The sequence below is a fragment of the Meleagris gallopavo genome, chromosome 1, assembly GCF_000146605.3.
Source record: "Meleagris gallopavo isolate NT-WF06-2002-E0010 breed Aviagen turkey brand Nicholas breeding stock chromosome 1, Turkey_5.1, whole genome shotgun sequence".
NCBI lineage: Eukaryota > Metazoa > Chordata > Aves > Galliformes > Phasianidae > Meleagris > Meleagris gallopavo.
This window is the reverse complement of record NC_015011.2, coordinates 180639594-180666280: the sequence shown is the minus strand read 5'-3', so window position 1 is coordinate 180666280 and position 26687 is coordinate 180639594. Positions and strand designations below refer to the sequence as shown.

Genomic DNA, 26687 nt, shown 5'->3' with positions numbered 1-26687 from the left:
AAGCAGGCAAAAGCATCCTTGGTCATTTTACTCCACACTATAGATAACGACATACACTGTCTGTTAAAAAAAGGTGTAGCATTTCTTTATGTAGCTTTCATCAGCAGTGATATTTGCTAAACGTTACAAAAGCAGCCAAATTGATGCCATAACAATAAAACACCACTAAATGTCAACTGTACATCTAAATTGCAAATCATTATGACCATCAATCGTAGTCACCATTTTAGTATGCAAAAGATATGGAAATTTTCAAGTTTGTTGTTATTGTAAGTACTTAATCATTAGAATTATTAGATAATCTAGAACATTTCCTAACTTTCCAGGTTTTGAAAAGCTTTTAAAGAATGGTGCAAATATAGTCAGAAAATTCTATCAATTTGAAAGCTGAAAACTGTAAGGTACTCATGTTTTAAATGGTAAATCTCAGTTTGAAAAGCAAATATACTGTCCCCATTACTTAGTTATGTAAACCAAAATAACCATGATACCTATGAAGGGTGTATGGGTATCTGGGTTTTCTGAAAGGCTTGTTGCATATAAAAAGTAGTGATTAATGTAATAGTTACTTTTGACAATGGGAAAGTTAATATTCAGGAAAACGTCAGGCTGCTGTGTGGCACTCTTTACCAGGCCACACATGCTGCATGTGTAATCTTTTGTTTTCCTAAACGATTACTTCTTTCAAAAAGGTAAACAAAACTTCTGGCACTTCATTTCTATGTCTCTTATAGAGTATTTAGTATTTCTTTGTGATTTAGAATCACAGAATCACCAAGACTAGAAAAGACCTCCAAGATCATCCAGTCCAACCAACCACCTACCTCCAATATTTACCCACTAAACCATGTCCCTCTGTACAACATCTAAACATTTATTGGACACTTCCAGGGATGGTTACTCAACCACCTCCCCGGGAGTTCGTTCCAGCACCTGATCACTCTTTTCAAGAAGAAATTTTTCCTAGTGTCCAACCTGAACCTCCCCTGATGCAACTTGAGGCAATGCCCTCTAGTCCTATCACATTTAATATTGCTGTATTTAAAACAAAAATGTTTCTTATAGTCCATGATTACTTATGTATATTTTGTAAAACTAATTGAACTGGTACAAACCTATCTTCTATCAAGGTTTAACAAGGCATGGTGTTGCACTTAGGTTTATGCAATCCCAGTTATGAGTACAGACTGGGAGAAGAACTCATTGAGAGCAACCATGAAGAGAAGGACTGGGGCATCCTGATGGATGACAAGTTGGACATGAGCAAGCAGTGTGCGCTTGCAGCCCAGAAGGCCAACTGTGTTCTGTGCTGCATCAACACAGAAGGGACAGCAGTGAGAGAGAGGGCATTGTCCACCTCTGCTCTGCCTTCATGAGGCCCCATCTGTGTGCACAGTACTGTGCCCAGACCTGGGACCCCCAAAACAGGAAAGATGCAGAGCTCTTGGAATGGGTCCAGAGGAGGGCCTCAAAGACAATCCAAAAGCTGGAGCACCCATCCTGTGATGAAAAGTTGAGGGAGTTGGGCTTGTTTAGCTTGGAGAAGAGAAAGCTCCAGAGAGACCTCATTGTGGCCTAGCAGTACTTGAGGAGAGCGTACAAGCAGGAGGAGACTGACTTTTTACAACAGTCAGTTAGTGAAAGGACAGAGGGGAATGGCTCTAAAAGAGGGCAGATTTAGGTTAGATGTTAGGAAGAAATTTTTTATTCAGAGGGTGGTGGGGCGCTGGCACTGCTGCCCAGAGAGGTTGTGGATGCCCAATCTCTGGATGCATCCAAGGCCAGGATGGATGAGATCCTGAGCAGCCTAATCTGATGAGTGGCAACTCTGCCCATGCCAAGGGACTGGAACTGGATGGTCTTTAAGGTCCCTTTCAACCTAAGCCATTCTGTGATTTTATGATATACTCTGTATTTTTCCAAGCAATGTCCTTATATATAACTAATAATTTATTTTTTTTCCTAGTTGTTGAATTTCAAGCACAAAGTTATCAAATCTGAAAACACACATCTAAAGGAGATCATAGAAAATCAGAAGTATAAAAGTTGCATGGTAATTTATTTTATTTTATTTTAATCTATGCAATATGAAGAGCAGTTCCTTATAGTACCTGTAAATGTTGATTGAAATGTCAGCTTTAAAAGTTTCTGGCTTGTGTGAAATAAATAAATAAAAATAAGCAAGTAAAAGACAAATTGTATTCACATGAAGCCTGAAGATGAGGATAGCTATCAATAATATTGACGTTAAAGGTAATAAGCTAGAATTAAGACTTGTCAGTTACTTTTCAGTTACACTGAAAAATTTATTGAGGCCTATTTGCTGTGACTGACTTATTTCAGAAAATATCCTTTTTTAAGCAGTTGTCATTCTCACAGATACAAAAATGTGTACCTTTTTAACTACTTTACCTCTTTGTTGACATGACATTTAAATAGCAGTGTAAAAAAAAGGTGAAGCAATGTTTTGACCTCGCCCAGCTTATTTTCAGAGTTTAGTATCTATTTCCCTTCAAAAAGAGAGCATTTAAGGTTTAATTTATAAAAGCATACAATGTAACATAATGTGGAATTGTAACTTATACAGATACGATAAAAATTACATCCACTGCCTTCCACAAACCATTTCAAAACCTCCCCTCCTTACAGAACATCTGCAGTTACTGTGCCTGTCACTATAAAAAACTGAAATACTGTTTGTAAATAATGCTGTAGGTATGTCTTTGGGGGATTCATAGCCTGGTAATTGTCTCACTGTAAATTGGCAAATGTCACTCAAGAATGTCACCTTTTTCCAGTTACTAGACATGCAAAGGTCATTACACATACCCGTGCATTTATGGACTTGATAATTCCTCCTTACTTTACTATTTTGTTGTGAGGATGTGCGAGGAACACTGAGTGCTATCTGGTATTTGGATGTTAAGATTGCACAGAGTGATGTTTTTGGATGTGCTTTTATTATAGAGCACAACACAAAATCCTCAAAATAATGCTAGCCTGAGTCAGTATAGTGTCATGCATCACCAGGAAGAGGTACTTGTTTAGATTTCCAAAGCAGTGTAGCTGTGTCAACTCAGCTGTGGGGCTCTTGCCATTATAACTGTACTGCTGTTTCTAGAGCTATTAGTGTTAAGGTGACTTAGCAGCCTCCTTTGTGTGTTCTGCCTCACTTCACACAGGAGACATAGCTAAGCCTCAACTCTCCATCCATCCTTGGACAACATATTGAACTTGGACAACGTCTTGTACTTTTTGGCACATCCATGCCAGCGTAGCTCATAATTTTGCCATAGAACTAGCAAACTAAGGCATGGTTGGTAGGAAGAGAGAACATTAAATCAAACAGTGCAAAAAAACAGATAGGTGCAGGAACCCTACTTGTGCTAGCAATATACACATTCCAAACCCTTAGTGGTCATGAACTACTAAGTTCCAAAAGAATAGGATGAGACTAGAAATATAGGTGAGCACTTCTTGGTAAATTGGATGTGTTTTCAATCTTCTGTGTATAACTTGACAAGTCCTCGCAGGTTATTTTCTGTTCACAGTGGTATAGTGTTACACTGTACTCTGGAAGTTTGCTTCCAGGGGTAATCTTCCACTTTCAAATTCCTGTGGTTGCAGTGCATGCATTGTTTGCCCTTTCATTATTTTGACTTTTATTTCATGTGGGTTAATCTGACTAAGAGGCAGGATTTAGTAACACAGCTGGAAAGCATTGTGCTAATGTGCCTTTACTGCTCTTGAAACTGAAGGTGATGCATATTGACACAGATAGTAAACTATGCCTGTAGACGTATGCTTTAGCTAGTAATTACTTTACATAATAATTCTTGTTATTTTTGGTAGAGTCACTACTGAAGGCAATAATCAAATCTATAACTATAGTTGTGGTTGTTTTTATGTCATACATTCTACAATGCCATTGATGACGAATTTACAACAATAAGATTTTCAATGCCCAGTTCCTTGAGAAATTTTGTTTTATTGTGTTATAGCAGATGATACCCCTTCTTTCATTTATCTAAAGTATTTTTTTCTGGAGGTAGTTCTTTTGGCTTGCTGTAAGTGTGGCATGATTAGATGTGGTAGCTAGGTCTTTCTTGAGCATAGAACACCGTTTTGTATTTGCTTGTTTAAAATACAAAAAGCCATTTATTGTGGAAAAAAATGCTCATTGAGTGAGGGCTTTATCTCCTTTCACAGAGTATCGATTTATCTAACAAAAAACATGGAGATTTCACAGCTTCTGTTCAGAAACTGGAACATGAGAATGCAAGATTACAAAACAGCCTTGTTAAACTACAGAACCACACAGAAACATTGATGCTGGGTGGGGTGGATAAACGTGGAGAAACGGAGCACAGCTACCAAACCCATTCAAAGATGCAAGAAAAGGAAGACAGGTAACATTTAGTTTATACACATATATGAAGTTTTCTGTAGGCTTTTCAGAAGCCAAACTCTTGTGCATTTTTTCCTTTTCTGTTGACTCAGAACTTCCAAAAACCTAAATATCAGACCTACATGGTATGTTTGTGAGGATTTCCTACATTTTTTGTGTGCATGGCTAACCAAACTTGTCGATAACTGAAGTCCCAGAAATGTTTCATTGTTATTTTGCTGTTTTTCACATGAAACAAGTTAAAACTTTTTAGTGTACTGCTTCAGTTCTTAGCTCCAGATATTGAGAAACAGGACAGAATGAATTTCTATTGCCAAATAAAACAAACAAACAAACAAAAAAAAAAAAAAAGAAAAGGAAAGGATATACAAATCATCATGAGAAGCAAACTGATCCACAGGAGGTTATCTTAATAAGCAGTTTGAATGACAGCTCCTGCTGAAAATCTTTGTGCCCCACCAGTCTCGTTTGTTGGAAGTTTCACTAGGTATATTTTAATGCCTCGCAAAGTTTTGGTGCTCTTGGGTGACCTGATTTTGGGAAGAAACATTATTTCAATTGCCCTGAATCAATTGTTATTACAGTAAGCCCCTTATTAGGGAAAAATAATGTGTTTTAAGAATACTCAGAAGAAATATAGAAAATAGAAAACATTGTAGTGATCTCTTTCTTTCTTAATTCCCTGTATTCAGTGGAGTGCTGAAGGACTTTCAGATGTGCTATAATGATGACACTGCAGTAATTTTAAAAAAAGTTAACCTCTGCTATTTTATACCGGTATTTCATAATGCAGGAGATTAAATATTGATAGAAAGCTAAATATTTTGATCATTTGTAATACAGAACTTACAAATAGCACAAATGTAAAACATTTCTGTGAAGTAATGTTTAAATAATGCGGAGCCGGAGTTGCATGGACTGAGTTTTCAAAGTTGTGTGTTCAGTAACTGACAAAACGTAGTGTGGTTTTCTTCTGTGTAACAAAAAAGCATGAAATTATCTGTTGGTACACATTCATCTAAAATTTCCTTTTAAATATGATGTTTCACTAACAGGAAGTAGTATCCATTATAAATAACATATATATAAGTATCTACGTACATGTATACGTATATATACATGCACACATACAGAGATATGTATGGCAGATATAGCTGTTTTCCTACTAAATTTCAAATGATATTGAAGGCTTTGCGAAATGAAAGATTCACAAACCAAAATATGGATTACTATGCACCTGTAGATCTCAATTTCACCAAAATTGGACAGTGCAATTTTTGTCTGTGCTTCCACTCTTCCGAAGTGAGTGAAAGCAAGTTTTTTCCATTCCCACTCTAACTACACTCAATGTACAAGAGGAACTATGAGTCATAGAATTTCATGAAATCGTGAAATTCACAAACTTAAGTGTAACAAACAATAGAGCAGTGCAGGTAATTTGCAGGGTCTTGACTTCATAGCCATTGAAAACTGATACTAAACTTAAACAGGGAAGGAGAAACCTTCCAACAGCAGAGATCTCAACAACCCCTGCTGAACACAGTTTAAATTACGACTCAATTAATCTGATGAAACAGACAGATTGAGCCTGTTCTTCAGGTTCTAAAATGTGCACAAATTTTAAGGCTATTTAGTTAAGTAAATGCACATAAAGGTTTTAAAAAATGTACAAATTCCATGTGCAGTGCATATAACATCAGTCAGTCCATCTTTTTAAGCTTTGGCCCTCTATGTACTGTTAGTTCTCTGTTCCCCAGGTGCGGAACTACCTCAAGATTTTCTCAGTAAACAAAAAATGAATGTTCAGCCATCTATTGTGTTCACATAAAGCAAGCAATTGTTGTTTCAGTTTAACTCTGGGGTATGTTTTATTACATTGTGAGCATAAACCATGTTAATTCTGTTTTAATTTGCAGTTCTGTTTCCATGGTAATTATGGCATTGGAAAGGGCAAAATACTTTTTTTTACATAGCAAAAAAGTAGAAAACACAGTTTTTGTGCAGGGTGGGGAGGCTGCATTTTAAATGGTGGTTTTCTGAAGCTGTACTTTTTGTTTCCCCTTTGTGCATTCTGAAACCTCAGAACATTTGCTAAATGGGCAAAAATGTTTTTCTCTCCCAGTCAGTACAAGAATCTCAGTCAGTAGCTGGATAGGAGAGCTCTAGAGAAAATACAGGAAATTTCAAGAAGTGACAGTGACTGTTTAGCAAGAGGCATTTCTTTCCTTGAGTGTACACTGAAATTCTAAATATCAAGAAGTAACACATAGAGAAGTGTCATCTTTTTGTTAAAAAAGCCTGGAGCCACATCCTACCTATAACCACCTTAATTTATTACTATTCTCATAAATGACTGTTGGCTTTAACTGACATTGAAATAAGCTTTCTCTATCCCCAAAGTTTTAATCTTTTCTTTATACCTTCTCCACATACAGTTAATTTAAATGTTTTTATGATTGAAGATGATTTTCACTGATGAAGCCAATGTGCTTAGCCTGCTTCTTCAGAAATGAAAGCATGTGAGTTCCCATACGAAGTTACTATAAACACATACACAAATGAGGTGACTGCTCAAGCCGAAGTGCACTTTCATCATGTGGCAAGAGTGAAGGGACTAATCTCTGTTAGGACTGGAAACCTACTGACACAGCTGGATCTTAAAGGATCTTAAAGGATCTTCAGTATCTATTGTAAGGAATTTTTCACTGTCCTGTGGAGATCTCACATCTTTCATCATGCTCACCACTACATCAGCTATTGCAATGGATTAACCAGAAGGAGAAAAAAACAGTATTTTCAGAAAAATACTTTCTATCAATTCTTAAAAATCAAGTTAATTAAGTTTTATTTGCAAGGTCAAAGTAATACGACTGATTCTGCAGATATTTGGTCGTTAAAATCCACTGTTCTCATTCTCAGGGAGAGGTATGTCAGCCAGCACACGCTGTGGAAGGCATTTGTTTAGCATCACTGAAATAATTGATCTCATAGGAGCCAGGCTGCTTATATATATGTGTGTGTCTGGAAAAGCCTATTCTGCCTAAAATTCTCAGGACAGTCTTCTTTCACTTCTCGTCCCAAGTGTCTCCATGCCAACAGTAATATTGTTTTTGTCAAGTATGCGTATGTGTTAAATAGTCTATAAACCCACTAAAAGCATTTATTCAACTGCAGTTGGAGTGATTTTGCATTGCCAGCTTTAACAAATGGCCTCTTTTCTTTCACAAACATGCAGAGATTTGCCTACTTTTACATTTGTATTCAAACTAGAACTCTGGTTTCAGATGTTATTTTGCACTGAGCTGACAGAAATTTAAGCCTCAACTGTGAAATTTGTCTCAAGTGAAGGCATGGGATCCATATCAACGCACCTAAATGTAGGTGGCATGTTTCTCCAAGATAGCAAACAGCCCCAGCAATCATATGGATTACAGCAGAAAGTGGAGTTTCTGTAAATAATCGGTGGTTTTGGGGGGTGGGTGGGGAGGAGATGTCATTTCACTGTGTGAAAGATACCATAACTGTAGGCACCCAGGTCTGACAGTTCTGCTCTTACTGAAGGAAGCTGTAACATAACTGTAATAACTGTTATTGAACACGTAAGAAACCAGTTCTAGGAAAAGGAAAAAAAAAAAAAAGAATCACATCGACTTTACTGTGGGTTTACAGAGGAAATTAGTTCCAAAAAGGTCAGAATGCAAAATGGAAAACAAAAACTAAAACAAACCCTGTGGTTTTATTACTCATTGCGCCTATCTTCAGTTGTGGTGGTGTTTTTTCACTACACCCTTCATAAAAATAATAAACAGAATGGACTTTAAAACAGGCCAAAAATATATATATAAATCATTCTCCCATGCCCTGAAAAGCAGAAGAATATTTATTTTAATGAAAAGCAGGAAAGAAAGGAGAACATTCTGCCACCAGAATGATTTTAGGTGATCTGGAAAACTGGAGGATTTGGTAAATATTCTCAGAGTTTTATCTTTGAATATATAAACAAAAATTATGGTAGCATACTTAAAATGAGCTGTCCTACAGCATGCAGAATATCTTAGTCACTACTACTTTATAATCAAATAAAAGTGCATTCTTGCTTAGTTCTCTTTACTGTCCATTTATGGAGTCCTCAGTCTCACGTTTAAGGCCCAGTGTGCTTAATGGATTAGCAGTTCACTAAGACTGCACAGCCACCCTCTCCCAGAACTGAATGTTTGAACTGATGTTAGAAAATGATGGTGTGAACATTCTGCAGACAGCACTGCCCTCTCACTGTGCTTGGCAAATTCTTCCTTTTCTATTAGAAATCAAAGCAGGATCTAGCAGCAGTGCGTATCCTTAGATATTCATAATAATTGTATTTTAGTGGTAGAGAACTTGATCTTTAAAAACTTTTGTAAATGCATTTCAAGTTTGTGAAATGTTTTAGAATCTTTTCAATGCTAGGATCATTTCAAACAGCTGTCGTGTTTAAGTATAGTGGTTACCTCCCAAGAGTGAAATTTCTTTTATTTTCATAAGGATGGAGCTCAGTACAGTGGCATTTTCTACTATTTCCAGGAATATTGTAGCAGAAATGTAATAAAATCTGAAAGAATTGATTTTTTTTTCATGTTCTGGTATATCGTACAAGTAAAGATGCAATTGAAAATTAGTCTAATTCAGCAGACATCTGGGCAAGATAGTATCAAAGTTCTCTGCTCTTTAATCAGTGTGGTTTCAGAATCATTCAGTTATCTGTCAGGAGAAGATATTTCAAACTGAAAGCAAAGAGCTTGCTTTGTGTTGAGTTGCAATTAACCATAAAAGTGTTTGCTTGACAGAACTACAAATGAATACAGATACATGCTTTTACATCCATTTTACATCCCCAGTAAGCAGGATAAAAGAGTTACAGAATACTATAATAAAGGGCTTAAAATTCCCAAGTTTCCCTTGTTGTTACAAAAGCATGTTCTTGTGCACCTAAAAAAATGCATACAGCTGGATATAAATTAATGTTGCGGTAAAGAGGCAGCTAGTTTCCTATACTAGCTTTTTTTTTTTAATTGATTTAAAAATTTATTCTAACTACTCAAACACAGATGTTTATGTTTAAATTAGATCAAAATTGTCTAATTATCCAAATAACAAACAATAGGTTTTGTTTCCCATCTCACTTATACTTTAACATTTTATTTTTAGTATTTGTGTGGCTAATTTCAGTCTCTTTCCCATTGTACTGAAGCAAGTTTGTGGTTTAGATCTTATCCTGCAAAATTATATGGCAAGGTTACTCAGCTTAAGTTGCAATTAAAAGGTTTAAATCAGAGTGATTTAAGTGGCAGCTAACGCAAAGCGTGCACCCTCAGACATTCACATTAACTTTGCTGGAATGCTGCTAAATTTCTGCAGGTATGCCCATAACTTGATGTGTGAAACAGTTTGAACAGCTTGAGCAATCAGAATTTCACAAACAAAAAAGCATGGTTTTGCTGTGATAGCTTTCACTTTTAACTGCTCTTCATATTTTGATTGTGAATTTTTACTGCTATTTTAGAACTTTCCAAAATGAAGATGAAAGGCATATGAAACTTCAACAGACTGCTATATTCACAGCCAGTGGATACCATAGAAACTGTAGGCCTACTTCACATGGCCAAGGTGATATCAGTGGTTCCAAAAGTGATCGCACTTTATCTTATCACAGACTTGACAGAGGTCATGAAATGGAACTAGATGATAAGCCTCCATCACCAGCAACAGAGGATCCTTTGTGTTTTGGTGGACTGTTTCCTGAAAAAGGCAGAACAGGCACTTTATTAAGCCATGCTTATGATGCAGAAGAAATCAAATTATCAGTAAGTAACTGTTTTTCTATATTCTCAAAGATCCTTCTGTGGACCAGATGCAATCTTGGAGGAGCCAAAGTTTAGATTACCTCAGTTGTCGTTATTATTTATTCAATGCCAGCCCAGCAAAAATGAAAATATCTTATCTTAACTGTCGTTTTTCTGAATATTAGACATCCCCTATTGGGCCATATTCTGTCCATTGACAGTGATGATAATTACTTGCCATTATGTGACTGTGGGACAGACTTGTACGTTTTAACTCATTGCCATTTGTATGGTAGTACTTTGCTTCACATTCCCTTCTGCAGGGGTACTGTGCTTTAAATCTATTTCCATAATACCTGCAAACTTACACCTTACATGCTGTTAGACTAATCGGGTTTCTACAGCATGTGATTTGTGGATGAAATTAGAAGACCTGCAACAACTATTTTCCATGTGTGAGCTGTTGTATTCAGAAAGGAACAGAAATAACTGCTGTAATCCTTATTTTTCTTGAAATGAAATAATGCAAAATTCTTTCTTTCAGTCTTCATGGGATGCAGATCTTCATAGGGTGCAGATTAGCAAAATCCATGAAAAGTGGGATACACCCCAGTTTGTCTATGGCAAATTCTTAAGAAAAGCTTTCCAGAATTCTTTGAATTTTATACTCTTCCTCAGTATCTTTTATTCTTCCTTATCCACTATAGGCCACTATTTTTTTCCAATTGAAAATTCAGCATTCATCTTCCAGATCCCAAATTGTGTGATCACACCAAATTTTTATAGAACCATCGGGTTAATGAGGAATGGAATGTAGCCATCTCTCTGTCCAACTGTGATATATGCTTCTTTGTACCCAGGAGATCCTGAACTGTGTGTGGCTGAGTCATCTCAAGAGAAGAAAATGAAAGACTGTAATTCAGCATTTACTGGGAAGAACCAGTAGGCAATATTCTTGCCATTTCACACAGTAATTAGAGTGGAAGAGGCATCATGACATTAAGTCATCTTAAAGCAGGTTGCAATGACCGTACTGCTGTTCACTTCAGAAAAGTGCACATACACTTTCCTATCAACTGCCTGGCTGCTGGAATCTCACTGCAGGTGGGCAGCAGCTCAGTGATGGCCTGCCTGAGAAACAGGTACAGCAGTGCAGCCCTTCACTGTGCTCCCAGCAGCTGTGTTGCAGTAGTCAGAGAACAGGGAGGGAACCACACAGTCCTGAGTGTTTGACCTCACTTCCATTTTTATTTTCTTATTTTTTGTGTAAATGTTAAGTACATGACTTTTAGTTTCTCATGGATTGGAAATTTTCCTCTTTAAACTGCTAGTAGCAAAAAGAATTGTTTGAACTTTTTCAGGAAAGTCTGATAAACACCAAACCTCATCCTCTGTTCTGTCAGAAGAGTCAGACAGAGACACCAGGGCAAAAGCTTCTGTTTCCAGCCAGGCCATGGACAATGGCCATTCTGACACAGTTTTGCAATCTACAGGGAAACTATTACCCAGCTGGCACTCAGGACAGGGTTGACGCCAAGACACTTGACTAGGTAATGAGGAAAATACTTGCCAGAAGATGTGTGGGCAAAGTACAAATTAAACTTTTAAGTAAGGGATGTTTCTCATACAGAGTTTTATATCCAAATCAGAGGGATCCAAGCAGGTACAAGATCAGAAGATCAACAAAATTAATTGATCGTTCAGACTGACTGATACTACAGCTTTAGAGGCAAGACAAGTCAACTGTCTGTTACTCTAGAGTTCTTTGTTTGAAGGGAAAGCCATTGCATGAGGCAAGAGGAAAAAATACAGCGTATTGTAAATCAGACTTCTTTGGCAGATTTTTCAGAATTGATGTTTCATGTAAGTCAGATCTCCAGTATATTCAAAATTTCTTTTTCTTAAAATATTGTAGCACTAATTGAAAGCATCAGAACAGGCGTGATGTTCTGAAACCTACAAAAATTACTCTTTTTGTATTTAGAGAAGTGAGAAAATAGTCTCTCAGGCTTTTGACAGAGATCTGTATCTCCTCTCCCACTAGAGAATCTTTGAACAACCTTAATGAATAGTGCACTGGAGTCACTGTCCTTTCTCATTTCTACTTAGAGGTTACAGAAAACCATTCCTGCCTTTAAACTAGAACGCTCTGCTAGGATTCACTGAAAATTTCCAGAAACTCAGAATTTATTGTTTCAAGGTCTTTCTAAATTGAAATAGATGTTCTTTGCCTGAACCGTACCTTAGGGTGTGTTCTTCTCTGGAAATGAACAACTTCACAAAATGGCCACTCGAACTATTCCCAGTCTCTGGGAAGACAATTCAGTAGAACAGTCCAATCTCCAGCATAATGTTTAATCTTTTGCATTGAAAAAAAAAAAAAAAAGGGAAAAATAGCCAATAAGTTTATTTGCAGTTTCAGAATAGTCCATTTTACATAATTTCTCTCTATTAGCCGGAGCAAGCTATTCTGTACATTGTGCTTTCCAATCTGGATCTTTAACTTTTAGTCACAAATACTTTGTCATGTTGCTCTTGGTGGACACACATTGTGTGCTTTCGCTTTCAAGACTTGGTATAAGACAAGAAAGGCTGTAGCATTAGGAAACTTTTTAACTTTAAAGATGGGAAATTGCTTTTGAGTAAATTGAATTGAAAGGTATGGAAATTCTAGCATTGGACATTATTAGGAATGATTCTGACTGTCTTGGTCCTACCATGGTTCATGCTTCTCATTTTTTAGGTGTGTAGATGCTTGAGTATTTAGGTCCTCCAAATGCCTTCCTAAGTGGCTTGATGATATCCTAGGCATCTTGATTTTTATTTTCATATACAAGCAGAAGCACATTTTTCTTAGAAGACATGCATCTCTACCTGCTGTTTAAGGTGTATTACAGTGTAGGGTTGGAGGAAACCAGCCCAAGAGGCCTCCAGACATAGCCACAACGAGGCTAAAATTAGCCAGACCAATTCCTAGGCTTGTTGTTGTAAGAACTTTCCTGGGAAGCTGAAGGGACTAAACACGTGAAGAGTCTAGAAGCATGATTTGACTTCTAAATATAAGACTACTCCAAACATTAGTGCTTTCATTTACCCTACTTAATGAGGCACAGAAAAGTAGGCACAACTCACAGGGCAAGAAAGAGATTGACTCTAGGCAAATTAATTAGGCACTCTGTGAGTGAGAATAGACCTGCCTTCCTGGAGTGCTTCTGCCCAGCAATCCAGTTAACTCATAAGCACTTTGAGTTGTTCTTGTTGAAGGAAAAGATATATTTAACGCATCACATGTGGAGATTCACATCTTTATAAAATTTTGCTTCACTGCCAGCAAACAATGAGGCAAAAAGGTGATTCTCATTACTGGTCTACACCAAGGAGATATGGGGTCAGCTGACACATGAGTAATGAAAAAGCAGAGTCCTTGTTGCCTAACTACCCAAAAAGTTAGGTCGAAATCTTAGCAATGGTCCCATGTCTGTGCAGCATACAGTTAGGAAACTGAAAGACAAAAAAAGAAGTGTTATCTGAGGAAAACAAATTCAAAACTAAAGACTATGAGTCCCTCCTGACACATGGGTTAAAGCAATTTCTTTATGGTTTTCCTTCCTCAGGCACAGAAAGTAAAGATAATACAGAACAGAGTGAAAAAACAGATCAGAGCCTTGGAAAGCAAAGCCTTCTTGCTAACAAGAAATGTTGCCTTTTAGACCTGTTTATACACAACCTGCTCTCAAAGTGCATAAAAACAGTGCATTAGGGATCTATCTAAAATGATAGCAATGTCTTACCCCCAGGATACTAAGGTGTAAGGAACCATCATCCGCTTGTTCTGAGTGATAAACGTTCTTCCTCAACGCTGAGTAAATTCATAAATGTCTCATTTGGGGTTTACATTGTGTTTCAAGAAAGCACATCAAAGTAAGTACCAGTTAAAGCCAAGGACATCAGTATTTTATCAGATGGCTTAATCCTGAGATCCATGTGTTTCTATTGACAATTCAGCAACTGTAAACATTGTTCTAAGGAATTTCTCATAACTTGAGATAACATTTCTGAAGACTAATGCTCATATCAACCTGCTGTTGGAAGGGTTTTATTTGCTCAGTTTTGATTTCAGAGGTGTTTCTTTAAGAAAAGTCTCCATGCAGAGTGTCTTCTTCGTAATGCAAAGGCTTTCTTGAGATACTTCAAAATAGTACTGCTAACTCTATCACTGAACCCAAACTTCACAAGGAAATAGCCCATGAGAGTAGCAGAAAGAAGGTACATGTGTCCATGGTATTCAAATTCTCAGGGAAAACTCCTTGTACAAAATCATGTTGATCTGTGAGTGGGAAATCATGTACATGTTTATAAGGAAAAAGGTGATATACGGTGATTTTTCTCCAGAGTTTCTCAAGCACTGGAAGATCAATGCTTGTGCAAGGATTAATGGAGGAATGTTGTAGAACAAGGAGATTCAATACCTCTAGGTTCTTCATTCCTATGTAGCAAATTATGTCACTTTCTTCCCCACCTTGTTAAAGCAGTACTTCGGAGGCACTAGGAATAGGAAAATTCTGCTTTGTCTGTGAATTTCATTTGAGGAACTACGTATGTCCAGAAAGCCTGGCTACAAGGGTGATATTACATCCAGTATTTATTTCTGACCATCATTTACTTGCTGTACTTTGAAAAGTAAAGGAGTTTCCTTTAGGAAATCCCTAAACTTCATATCAAGGTCTGCTGCAAACAGTTTGAATGAATAGAATAGTGCTTTAAAGTGTTTCTGTATTATATAATTTGCATCTTTTGGCCTGAAAAAGAGCAGATTTAAACCAAGCTGAAAGCAAAGACTGAATCTGCCTGTAATTGCTGCATAAATAGGGAATATGTCATTCTGATACAATGGATCTTAGAATAAAAAAGTGCAGGTATGATAGAATTGACATTTTCCACAAAATATTTGGATATTGAAATCATTTTGAGCCATTTCTATCTGATGTATTGACAGACAAACTCTGCATTTTACATTCTAGGAAAAACAAAACCAGACGTTCTAGACTAATAATTCTATCAGTTACTAAAATATTTTTTACATACAGTTTAATTAGGATAATAAATTTTAATTACTTTTCTCCATACATAGCCATATAAAGACAGAAAATTACCTTCCTCTTAGTCAGTATTACAGTAAAACTACAAAGCTTTTTTGAGTTAACTGTTAAAAATGAATATCATAATGTTGTAATTATCTACACAAATAAACATTGAAGTTATTTAAAGCATCATGATTCCATTTGATAAAGAAGAGGGGTTTTTTTATGAAGACATTCCAATGAACAAATCTTAAATATTAGCAAAAAGAATTAACAAAAATTGCTTCTTACATGTTTAGAACTGATTCCGGCTTCCAGCCAAGACTTATTTATGTCTTTTCCTAAGTTCCATGACAACCATTTTAGAACTGATTTTCTTATGTTTTATGCTTCAGTCTGCTAAATCCCCAGTAAATGGAAAAAAGATTTTTCAGTGACCTACTCATAGTTTGGTACACTCTCCAAAATATCAGGCCTTGATGTTAACGGCACTGAAATGAGAACAGATTTTCTTCCTTTCCTCAGAAAGTATCTCATGAGATGGAAGAGAGTCAAGAGAGAAAATTACAGGAGGCAATCAGCAGTACCCAACACAGGTTACATTCTGTAGTTCCAAAGAACAAGTTATTGTCCTCTGTCCTGGTCTAAATTACACAAGTGACTGATGTGACCTTTAGCTGATCCAAACTTTGGAGGTTCTGAAGCAGCTTATTTCTGTCTAACAGGATATTTACATTTTCAGTGGAAAATCTACATCCTAATGTTGTGAATGAATGTCAGAGGTGTTGAAATGTGTTCAGATTATGTTACTTAGGCACCTGAACACATTTTAAAACATATGTTCAGAGTTGTGTTTTTTTGGAGAGATATGAAGAATTATAGGGTTATTAGCTGCTGTATGCACAGATGTTTTAAGTCTAAAAATTGATAATGCAAGCATGTTGTTGTACTTGCTGTTGTTTACTAACCATGTCTTTCTATGCATGCCTTAGTCTTCTCCTGAGACATCCTTCCTTGCAACAACAGAAAAGTTCCTTCAAGAGGAAGAGAAACATACCAGAGAGTTTGAAGAACGTTTAAATTCACACCTTGAAGAACTGCGAAGACTTTCTGAAAACACTCTTAAAAAATACACTGGGCTACAGTAAAGTAAGCATACTTAAGCCGGTCACACAACTAAGAAAATAAAACCGCGTTTAATCAATGAAGAGTTTCGTAAGACTAAAATCTGCAACTAAGTTCATAATGTCTTTAGGCACATTGCAAGAAGTATGCATTCTTAACATCAAGGCTTCAGTAAGATAACCTTTATCCTTCAGATCTAGATATATCATTACCTGACAAGGTTACAAAACACTTCCCTGGACATATTGCAAAATAAGCAATTTTCTTTTGCATAGTTAAATCAAGAGCCTGTTGCAGCACTGTACATTAAGTAAGGTATTTTCAATTCTGTGGTGTACGAGGGCTAGTAAGTGGAGTTATTTCCTTGCAAATATAATCAGCCAAGAGAAATTCTCTAAATTACACAGAACAAGAATTAGAAGGGCTTTTAGCTATGTCATAGCTCCTAGCATTAAGAGCTTATCTATGCTCTGGTTATTCTTGGCTATACAAGTAACCTTCGGGACTCTTGAAATGAGAAGTTTGAGCTTTTGATTTCTCACACTGTAAAGCCATGCAGTACTGTCAGAAGAGCACAAGCAGACAAAGCACAAAGCTACTTTGAAGCCACCTCTATTACCTCTTTTTCCAGACCTATAGATTTTACCTGGACAGAGTCTGATCACAGGTGCTTTCTGTGCTTTACATTAATACTTAAGATTTTTAAATCCCATCTTCAAAAGCACTTTCAAAAGATTTTGATACTGTATTGGCTTGTTGCTTAACTACACTGGAATATAGAAGAGCCTTCTACTTTAGATGATTTGTGATGAGTCTTAAGGAATGGCCTAAACTCCTTATATTTTTTTCTGCAAAATAGGAAAACATTATAAAACTGAGTAGAGCTAATTCAACTCCATATGCTAAAAAACTGCATAATATTGAGATTCCTTTTATTTGCAATTCAAACTGGGTTCTATTGCTGTGTAAGCGAAACAAATTACAGACAGTGTTGATGAACCACCAATCTGAGTGAAAGAGATGCTGAAGAAGTGCTTTCCAGCATGTACTGCTGCCAACTTCCTGGAAAAATCTGGATAAAAATAATACCAGACTGTCAAACAGCTCCAGTGTGAGTAAAGCAAGTGTTATTGATATTCAAGACCACAGCAAAAATGTAAATTGTCTTTGCAAGAGATAGATATTTCCTTTATGACAAGATACACTACATCACACACAAAATACCAAGATTTTAAATACCGGTTTGCAATAAAATGAGTAATGAAAATGAGGGAATCAAAGATTCTTTACAGGAAAACTCAGAAAAATTGCTAGACTCAGCTAGAGGAATGAAGAGTGAATAAAAAGATAATGAAAGGACATTTGAACAGACTAAATATATATCTGTCCTCAATTAAAGGAGAGGTGCATCTGGATTTGTTTAAAGAACTAATGAGAAAATTTAGGAACCTCTGTAAATGAAGCTAAATTTTAAGATGGGAAAGATTTGCAGAAGCAAAAAGTAAAATGTCTTTCAGAAGGGCGGAAGAAGAAAAGGACTATTAGCTGGTGAGCCAGATTCTTTTGCTGCTGAAGGTTTAAACATGCACAGAGTCAGCATGCTCTTGATCTTCAGAGGAATGTGCCTGAGACCAGTTAACTATCCAAGGATCCTGCTCATGATACAAGTTTGTGTGACTATGTAGAATGAATGAAAGAAATTATCAAAAAATTATCAAAAAACGAATACAATTTTCTTTCTAAAGCCTTTTAAGATTTGGCCAAGCTCTTAAATTTGGCTAATGAAACATCAGAGTCAGTTTCAGCTTGGCTTTTGTGTAATACCATATAATTAATCTCTACAGGAAAAGCATTGAAAACAGCAAAGCACTCGTGCCTGAACAGCCTGCTTGTTTTCACCTGTACTTCCTGCACAGAGCATATTGCACTGAAAATGTGCTGAGTCAGTACAGATTAAAGTCCTGGCTCTTGACACCTACTTAACTGAAAGATCACCTTTCTCTTCCATGGCCAAAATTAGCAGAAGCTGCTAATCTCTCAGCGCACATTTGAACAAGGGCCCAATGCTGCTGCAATCAACTCAGAGCCGCACCGCAGGTTCTGACTATGGCTGCAAAAAGACCTTAATCATTAACTGATGAGTAGTATTTCTGAAAGAGAGAAGATGGTACTGGTATTCATACAGTCTTAGGAGCAAAATTCAGTGCAGATGGATGTTTTAAAATTTTAGATTGATGAAATACTTTGATTGTATTAAAATGTAGAAACTTGCTTGAGCTGGTGAGAGGTCTGTTAAGGAAAATACATATCTCTGAGTCTATTATGAGTGAGACAGTTTATACAATATATGACATTTCACATTACTTGGAAAAAATTTAAAGAATGATGGACAGCAGAAATAATAAAGTCTGAGAATTATATCCCTACAAACAGAGATTGGAAATGCATACATATTGCTAAAAGAATAACCGGATGGGTCCAAGGCTACAAATGTCTGAAAGTACCAATAAAAATGAAAAAGAAATGAATTATTAATTGTAAGTTCTGTTGAGAGAACAAGGTGAAAGGCTATGGAGCTAAGGATTAGTCAAAACATACAGAAGATTGCTCTTCTACTTTATGAAGAGCTGGCAGTGCAAAATTCTTATAAGCTGCTGGACTTCTTTTATGATTTTTCAAAGCTTCACCAAAAAACATTTTTGGCTCTCAGTTGAAAGACTTGTTTTAAATAGAAGAACAATAGTTCAGAATGCCACCAGCCTTGTTTGCTGAAGGAAGAGCAGAGGTCACATACAAACAGTTGCCAACATGTTTCATCAAGGTGCAATTTTGAAATAGTTGGTGTTGGATGAGCTGCCAAGCCATTGCTGTCCAATTCACTTCCCGAGCTGTTCTCTGATGAAACAGTGGACTAGAAACATTTAATAGTAGCTCACATGAGAAGTGGTTATTTAACACATTTTCTTCTTACTTCATTTCTTACTCTCTTCTTTTAAGTGTGGGAGATTTAGGAATAGAAGAATGGAATAGCAGCTCTGGGACTGTGGGTGCAATGGGACATGCATATTCATGGGAACACTACACTGCAAACAGCAGCAAAGCACCACCACATCAACACAAAAATGGACAAACATGAGAAACCACAAGCACAACTGTCTTACTTTTCTAATGGGAAGACTTAAGTGATAGCTTTAGCTTATCCAGTCCAGACTACAGAGTGCCTACATCTCCATTCTCTTCATAGCTTGGCTGCTTGTCATTCCTGGTTTACCAGTGGTGTAACAGCACAGAATCGAGCCCAACAGCACTCAGTCATTCACAGCCAGACTAAACAAAACCAGGGGCAAGGAGAAAGAAGTCATAACCATAGGCTGCCTAACGCAGGGAGCCCCAGGTGATATTGCTTCCATGGTCTGTCAAGGCAGTTGTCACAGTTTTATTGCTACAGTCTACTCAGCTGTGTGCCAGGCTCCACCCAGGAGCCAGTCCTGCTGCTTTCTGCCTCTGGATCTATCAAAGGTCAGACAGCAGGGTGAGTGCTGTGTGAAGGACTTCAACTGTACCATACAGATCAAGGGATTTACATTCCCACACAGCTTTACAACAATCAATTATATCATTGACATCACTTTTTTTTCACTTAAGTCTATGCAAAATAGATGCTCACTACATTTCCCATCAGCAGTCTTGTTCAAGCAAAATTCCTTCTTCCCCAGCAGAGCAGCCTGCTTGGAAAAACCTAGGTTAAAGATGGCTCGTAGCAGAGCTCGTTTGAATTGTTCAATGCAGAAGTGCCGTGTTCTTTTTTCCTTGCTGCGGGGTTCAGATCTCAGAGTTTCTTATTCATCATGTCTGAGAGACTTTCTAATCACATGGGCACCTTCAAATCTGTAAACAGGCTGCAACTTAATGTACCACACTGAAATTCCATCAGTTTTTGATGATTGAGCAACACCCCTGGATGCTGACAGACTGCACTCGACTTGCACCCCAAACCAACAATCCCATTGCTGTGCTGTGCTCTAGTCAGCCACAGTGCTAGGAGCCTTCAATCACATTTATCAAGAATGTGTTTGCCCATTTCTCTTGTGAGAAACAGTCTCTGTGCAAAGAAAGTCCTACCTGTCACTGAATTGCCTGCAACAGATGTAGAACTTACAGGCTTGGCTTGAATCCATCTATGATCCCAGACAGAACAACAAATCCAACAGAAGTCCTGGGTTCTCAGTTTCACACCAAAGTACCACAACAAGAATTTTGTAGCTGAAACTTTTCCACCATATACAAATAGAAGTGGCTCACAGAAGACAAGGTCAGCCAAAGACCTGCACCTATGGGTATGATGAGGACACTCGGTGTGGGAACAGTGGGGTTTCCCTCTGCTGGTGCAGGGGTGTTGGACTGAGACCACATGCCCAATATTCTCCTGGTAAGAAATGTTTCTGTGATGCAAGTCCAAACTCAGAATGGAAGAGCAGGCTCCATCTCTGCTGGAGCTAAGGGTGCATTCAAAACCTGTGCACATACTGCCTGGATACCCAATGAAAACGTTCTGAAAGAAGCAGCCCATTATATTTCCCGTATGTATTTAAAAGTGCTATTTTCTGACCATCACGATTTGAAAAACATTCTCTTGAAGTCTGATGGAAACAGAAGACTGGTAAGATTGATCCCTTTTTCTTTCTTCAGAGCATGGGCCTCTGGCACTTGGTTTGGGGACCTCAGGGCCATTTATAACACAGATGGCCGTCTGCTTATTGTGAGGATACTCGACACAAGTCTTTCTTGCTTAGCACTTTGAAGACATAAATCTCTATTCAAACCCTGACCTCCAAGTGGTTGACTCAGACTTGATTTATGCTTTAAAAAATTGGTCTTAATAGATTGCTTCTATAACTTGATTTATTAGAAGGCAACGGCAAGTTTATATTGACTTCACTTGATAATGAGCACTCTTGGAAACCATATCATAAGACACTGCTGAAGAAACGTCTCAGTGTGAGTTTCTGGTAAAATGCTAGTAATAAATCATTCAATTTTGCCCATAAGCTCCTGTATGCTGGGAAACAGTTTGAAATCCTATTTCTAAAATACTTTTGAAGGCAACTGACACTTGAAGTAATACATACAATTAAAAACAGAGGCATGGTTACACCTTAAGCAGACGTCAGAAGAGTTGACATTTGGGCAACCACCATTAATTTCTTTCCTGATTACTTCCCAGTGATTTTTGACAGTTTCAGTCTACAGAGGTTTCGTACTGCTGTTTCAAATCTGCATTCTCCTGTACCAGCAAAAGGAAACTTGGTAGAAAATGTCAGAATCCATTCATTGTTTACTAGAGAAAAACATTTTTTTTTTTAAGAGTCAAACTGTGAAATCAATTCTAACTTCTGCATAATGAACAGTTCAGAACATGTAACACTGTTTTCCTCTCAATTAGTGCTCACTACAATTGCACATTTCAGGGAACTGAAATACAAAATCTCTTATTAGCATTATTCTATAGGTTCATACTAATAAACATTTGGCTCCAAAAAGATGATTATCGTGACCTGAAAAATTTGCAGATGACAAGAGACAAAGGAAGGGCATAAGAAAAAGTAGAAATGAAAGATCTAATTAGAGAAGTAATCTTAAATATTATCCAGCCCTGCTGACCTTTTACCTATTTTGTTGTTATCAGCCAGTTAATTGCTCTTATCTGTCACAAACTGAACTCTTGCAGAAAATGAAGGGGAAAAAAAACCACCTAATAGCAGTTTCAAGGGAGGCTCTGCAAATCTATGAAGTCATTGCTGGGGCTGAGAAAAAACCCTACGGGTGGAACTGTCTGAATTAAAGCAGCTACTTAGAGCTCAGGACTTTGGTAAATCCTACAGAGCGAGTATCACAGAACAAGGAGGAGAGGAAGACCTCTGCTAGGAAGAGAAAGATGAGGAAGAGGAATCCGTAGAAGAGGTCAGACAGAGGAAAGTGCTTCCATTCAAGATGCTAAGAAACCAAGCACCCTGCAGAACATGCACGTTTGGAGTACACACCCTCCTGTTCACTTCCTCAGGCACAGATTTTGTTCCAGCTGAACACTTGCTTGCAAAAACAGGCAAACTCTCACATCTCCACTGCAGCCAAATAAAATAGGACAAAATGCACTTGGTGTGTGGGAGAACAGAAGCAACTGGGAGACAATGCAGACCAAGCAATGACTCTTACAAAGGCATCATTTTGGAGCTCTCCAATTAAAGGAAGCAGCTCACAGAACAGAAGCACGGACAATCTGAGTGCCAACGTATGGCTTAGTGAGCAGAGGGATTCCCCTGCAGATTTTCAGCTCGTGGTAAAAACTCTTCTGAATATATGATGAAATATATATTCTGAATATATGACAACCATTTTGTCCACATCCTTTGCTGTGCATATATCCCAACTATGCTGCAAACTGGAGGGAAACAAAACAAACCTTAACAGTTTTTCCAAATCTTTCCTTTAAGCAAATTTTGTATTTCAAAAGCATCCTAGTCTGCAGGGCATGCTTAACTCTGGGTACTATCAGTAGCAGTGACCATCCCAGCATCACTGGGTGGGTACCTCCCTTTGAACTGGGTTATGCTGTAGCTAGTCATAATCTCATCCCGCCTGGGGAATGTTTGCCTTAAGACAAAGCCTAACGCAGTGAATTTGCTAAGTTTGGTGGGATTTTTTGCAAAACAAGTTTGGTCATCCATAGCATTCTGTACAAGAACAGTATACTGAGTTAATGCAAGAAGCAAGAGCCCAGCCTTCTGCAGGCATGCATACAAACTGGCTGCACTGGGACTGCTGGAAGGTGGCACCCGATGTAAAGATTGGAGTGGTCTTTGACTTTCTACCTGAGAGTGAGTATTCCCTGCTACACTTCCTCACATCTCTGCATCACATTATTTCTTGCTTGGTCTGTATTTTAGCTGCAGTCAAGTATTCTCAAGTTTCCTCCCCCAACTTTAAGGCCTATTCAGTGTCTTAAAATACTTAGATAGGAAAGGGCTTTAGAACAACATAGAATTACCGAATCACTTAAGTCAGAATGTGACCAGTTTAAGCAATGCTTACAGCTCCCTTTAAGTGAAGTAGGGAGAGGATATCAGAGAAGTGCATCTCACTTAAATAATGAGATCAGAGACCTACGACATACTGTCATTTTTCCTTCCTTTGTGAACATTAAATTAAAAAATAATAATAATAACCAAGGGCTGTATCCAAAACCACCTTTTATTGCCACTTGATGGATTTAAATACTTAACACTCATATTGCATTTATGTAGTCTGTAGTTAGCCACTTCACCAAAAACAGCAGAAATGGTAGAATCTGCTTTCCCAACTTCAGTGGATCCTGAGTATTCACTTCGCACGCACACACCTCATGCAAAAAGAAATTCTTTTTGAGTGAACTATATAGTGTTTAATGAAAAAATTATTACACAGTGTAGTCTTCCACAATAAGTCACAATTTTTTGCAAAATAAGATTCTGAGTAAGACTTCTCTCTTTTATTCAAAAAATAAATATATCCTTTCTGAATCAAAGTGTTTTATATGACATTAAGTACAAAGAAGAAATGTACTTCTTTGGAAGTTCTGAAATAGACATACAAGAGCTCATGGGAGCAACATTATCCATAACAGTGATAAAAGCTGAAAGCTGATTTTTTTTACAAATTTATAGCGGTACAGAATTTCCTTTTACAATATAGAACTTCAAACAGATTTAAGAAAAACACCATTGTAAAAGTCTGAAAGGCACGTGAACTGGACCATAAAACGTACTGGCACATTCACTAATACGTTTTATGTTACATTCCTAAAGAGAAATTGTGGAATTCTAGCCAAGGGAAAGACTGAAGGTACCAGCAAGTTCCTTTGTGAAGTATTGAGAGTGGCAGAGAGTTTCTTTTGGCTCTGGATAAAAGTATTAATACCCCAAAGTTAGAAGGTCTGAAAAGCTGCATCATTCAGTTGTATTTGGACGAGTCGCTACATAAACAAACACAACGATCAGCAGTACTACGATGGCCAACGTGGGAAGCACGACCGTGGTGATCTGCTGGCGGGCCTCTTGCATTGCCTGTTTCCTCTCCTTTTTATCTTTGGAGGTCTCCTTTTTGGGCTTTCCTCTCAGCTGCCTCATCCTCCAAATAGGGTCTTTTGTTCACCAAAATGGGGGAGCAGAGGGAGCTCAGCTGCAGAGAACAGGCTGGGGTCACTTGAAACAAGAGGTTGAAAAATCCCGTCTCCTTCCAATGGTTGGCAGCACAAGAAACTGCAAGAGAAGAGAGAAAAAGTATTTCAAACAAAATCTACATATATTACAGTTATTAAAACCACTTGCAGCTTCACTGGGTAAAACTTTTACCTAACTGGCACCAACATCTATGCTCCTGAATCACAGCACGTTCGTTCACCTCATCACTAACGCTTTCCCCACAATAAACTGCAGAAGCTCAAGGTGTGTTATTTGTCCCAGAGCACTGAATTTACCCTGTATCAAGCCAGAAAAAAAGTCCAGCATCGTACACTTTATCCTCCAAGTCAAACAAGATAACACAGCTAAAGACTTAATGACCATAATGTCGATGAGCCTTGCATCAACACAGAGCGCAGCTGCCGCCTGGTAGCTGGCTCCCAACTACGGGCCTGCGGCTCCCCACCAATCTGCAGCAGCAGGAAGCACACGCACACATCCTGTCATCAGGAAAAAACATTCAGCATTTATCACCCACACCTGGTATTTATGGGAATCAGCAGTACTCTAACAGGAAGAAACATAGAGAAAGTGCTGCTTAACTTCTACTTCTGGTTGTGCTGCCATAGAACAAAGTCTAAGCCATAGCATGACTCAGTGCTGTCTCTTATTATAGCTGTCATTTTTATATGAAAAAAAAAATATCTCAAGTGATAATCAGCCAGCTGATAAATCACTGGCTTAGACAAGCAGCCATTAATAAGCTAGCCGCTCTGAAGCATCAACTAGTTATAAAAACAGAAGTATCAATCAATGTTAACAAAAACACTGCTCGATACAAAAGCCTTTCTGAGCTAAGGACACTTACTGGATGCCAGCACTCCCATACCCAAGTGTGCAGGGAAGGTTTTGCTCCCCTCACTGCCTGCAGCTGTGCATGCCACTGACTGGGAAGAAGGAAGAGGCCACCTGAGTGGTTGTGATTCTCTGCCACATCCACTGCTGCTGTGACTGCCCAGCAGCTCTGTGCAGGCCGTGTGAATGCACATCAGGGGGGGTTAAAGCTGCTGGGGTTACCTTAGTAGCTGAGCTCGAAGTTCACTATGAACTGATGGTTCTCCATCATACTAACATACCAAGAATATAACGTATGAAGAAATTAGTGTGTTATTGCAACTGCCTTTCTTCTTGATGCACCATCTTGATGGGTTGCATCAAGAGAAGCGTGACAGCAGGTTTAGGGATCTGCTCTTGTGAGACCCCACATGGAGTACTGTGTCCAGTTCTGGAGCCATCAACACAAAAAGGACAGGGAGCTGTTGGAGCAGGTCCAGAGGGAGGCCATGAAGATGATCAAAGGGCTGGAGCACCATATAGGTGCTATATAGGGACATACTATAGGGACAGGCTGAGGGAGCTGGGGCTTTTCAGCATGGAGAAGAGAAGGCTCCAGGAGACATTAAAGTGGCCTTCCAGTACATGAATGGGGACTACAGGAAAGCTGGGGAGGAACTTTTTATAAGGGCAGGTAGCGACTGGATGAGGGGAAATGGCTTTGAACTGGAAGACAGTATATGTAGATTAGATATTAGGAAGAAATCCTTTGCTGTGAGGGTGGTGAAACACTGGAACAGGTTGTCCAGTGAGGTTGCGGATGCCCCTTGGAAGCATTCAAGGCCAGGCTGGATGGGGCTGTGAGCAGCCTGGTTTAGAGGGAGGTGTCCCTGCCTGCAGCGGGGGACTGGAGCTACGTGATATTAAAGGTCCCTTCCAACACAAACCATTCCGTGATTCTATGATCATAGAACACTACAGTGTTACAAGTCAGCATTACAAGTTGTCTCACAGTTGCCTTAAAAAAGAAATGGTTTTCATTGAAAGTGAGATGCGCTCTGTTATCACTCAATCTTGTTTGTCAGACAACAAAACCAGACTAAATGCTCACATACAAAACAAGAGTCTCCACCTACCAGCTGTGTGCAACTACAGAAATGTTTGCATCCTTTCTCATAACAACAGCAATCTGCCTGTTGTGAAT

At 38.1% G+C, this 26687-nt stretch overlaps 2 protein-coding genes across 4 annotated transcripts in view; one reads left to right on the top strand and one right to left on the bottom strand.

Moving 5' to 3' along the window:
• The window catches only part of DEUP1 (deuterosome assembly protein 1), a 37432-nt gene extending 20920 nt beyond the window's left edge, over positions 1–16512 (top strand). For all 3 annotated transcript variants that reach the window (XM_019612290.1, XM_019612289.1, XM_019612288.1), the window contains 4 exons: positions 1967–2053; positions 4210–4409; positions 10098–10248; positions 16301–16512. In XM_019612290.1, coding sequence (XP_019467835.1) covers positions 1967–2053; positions 4210–4409; positions 10098–10248; positions 16301–16456 — 594 coding nt within the window. In that variant the 3' untranslated portion in view covers positions 16457–16512. The remainder of the gene's footprint in view (positions 1–1966; positions 2054–4209; positions 4410–10097; positions 10249–16300) is intronic.
• Positions 16513–23662: 7150 nt separating this feature from the next.
• On the bottom strand, positions 23663–24758 carry SMCO4 (single-pass membrane protein with coiled-coil domains 4). The gene has a single exon (XM_003203518.3). The coding sequence runs from the start codon at positions 24593–24595 to the stop codon at positions 24416–24418; it is 180 nt and encodes a 59-aa protein (XP_003203566.1). The 5' UTR covers positions 24596–24758; the 3' UTR covers positions 23663–24415.
• Positions 24759–26687: the final 1929 nt, after the last annotated feature.

What these genes read in the sequence shown, in the direction of transcription:
- SMCO4 (XM_003203518.3), bottom strand. Translation starts at nt 24,595, where the DNA reads ATGAGGCAGCTGAGAGGAAAGCCCAAAAAGGAGACCTCCAAAGATAAA.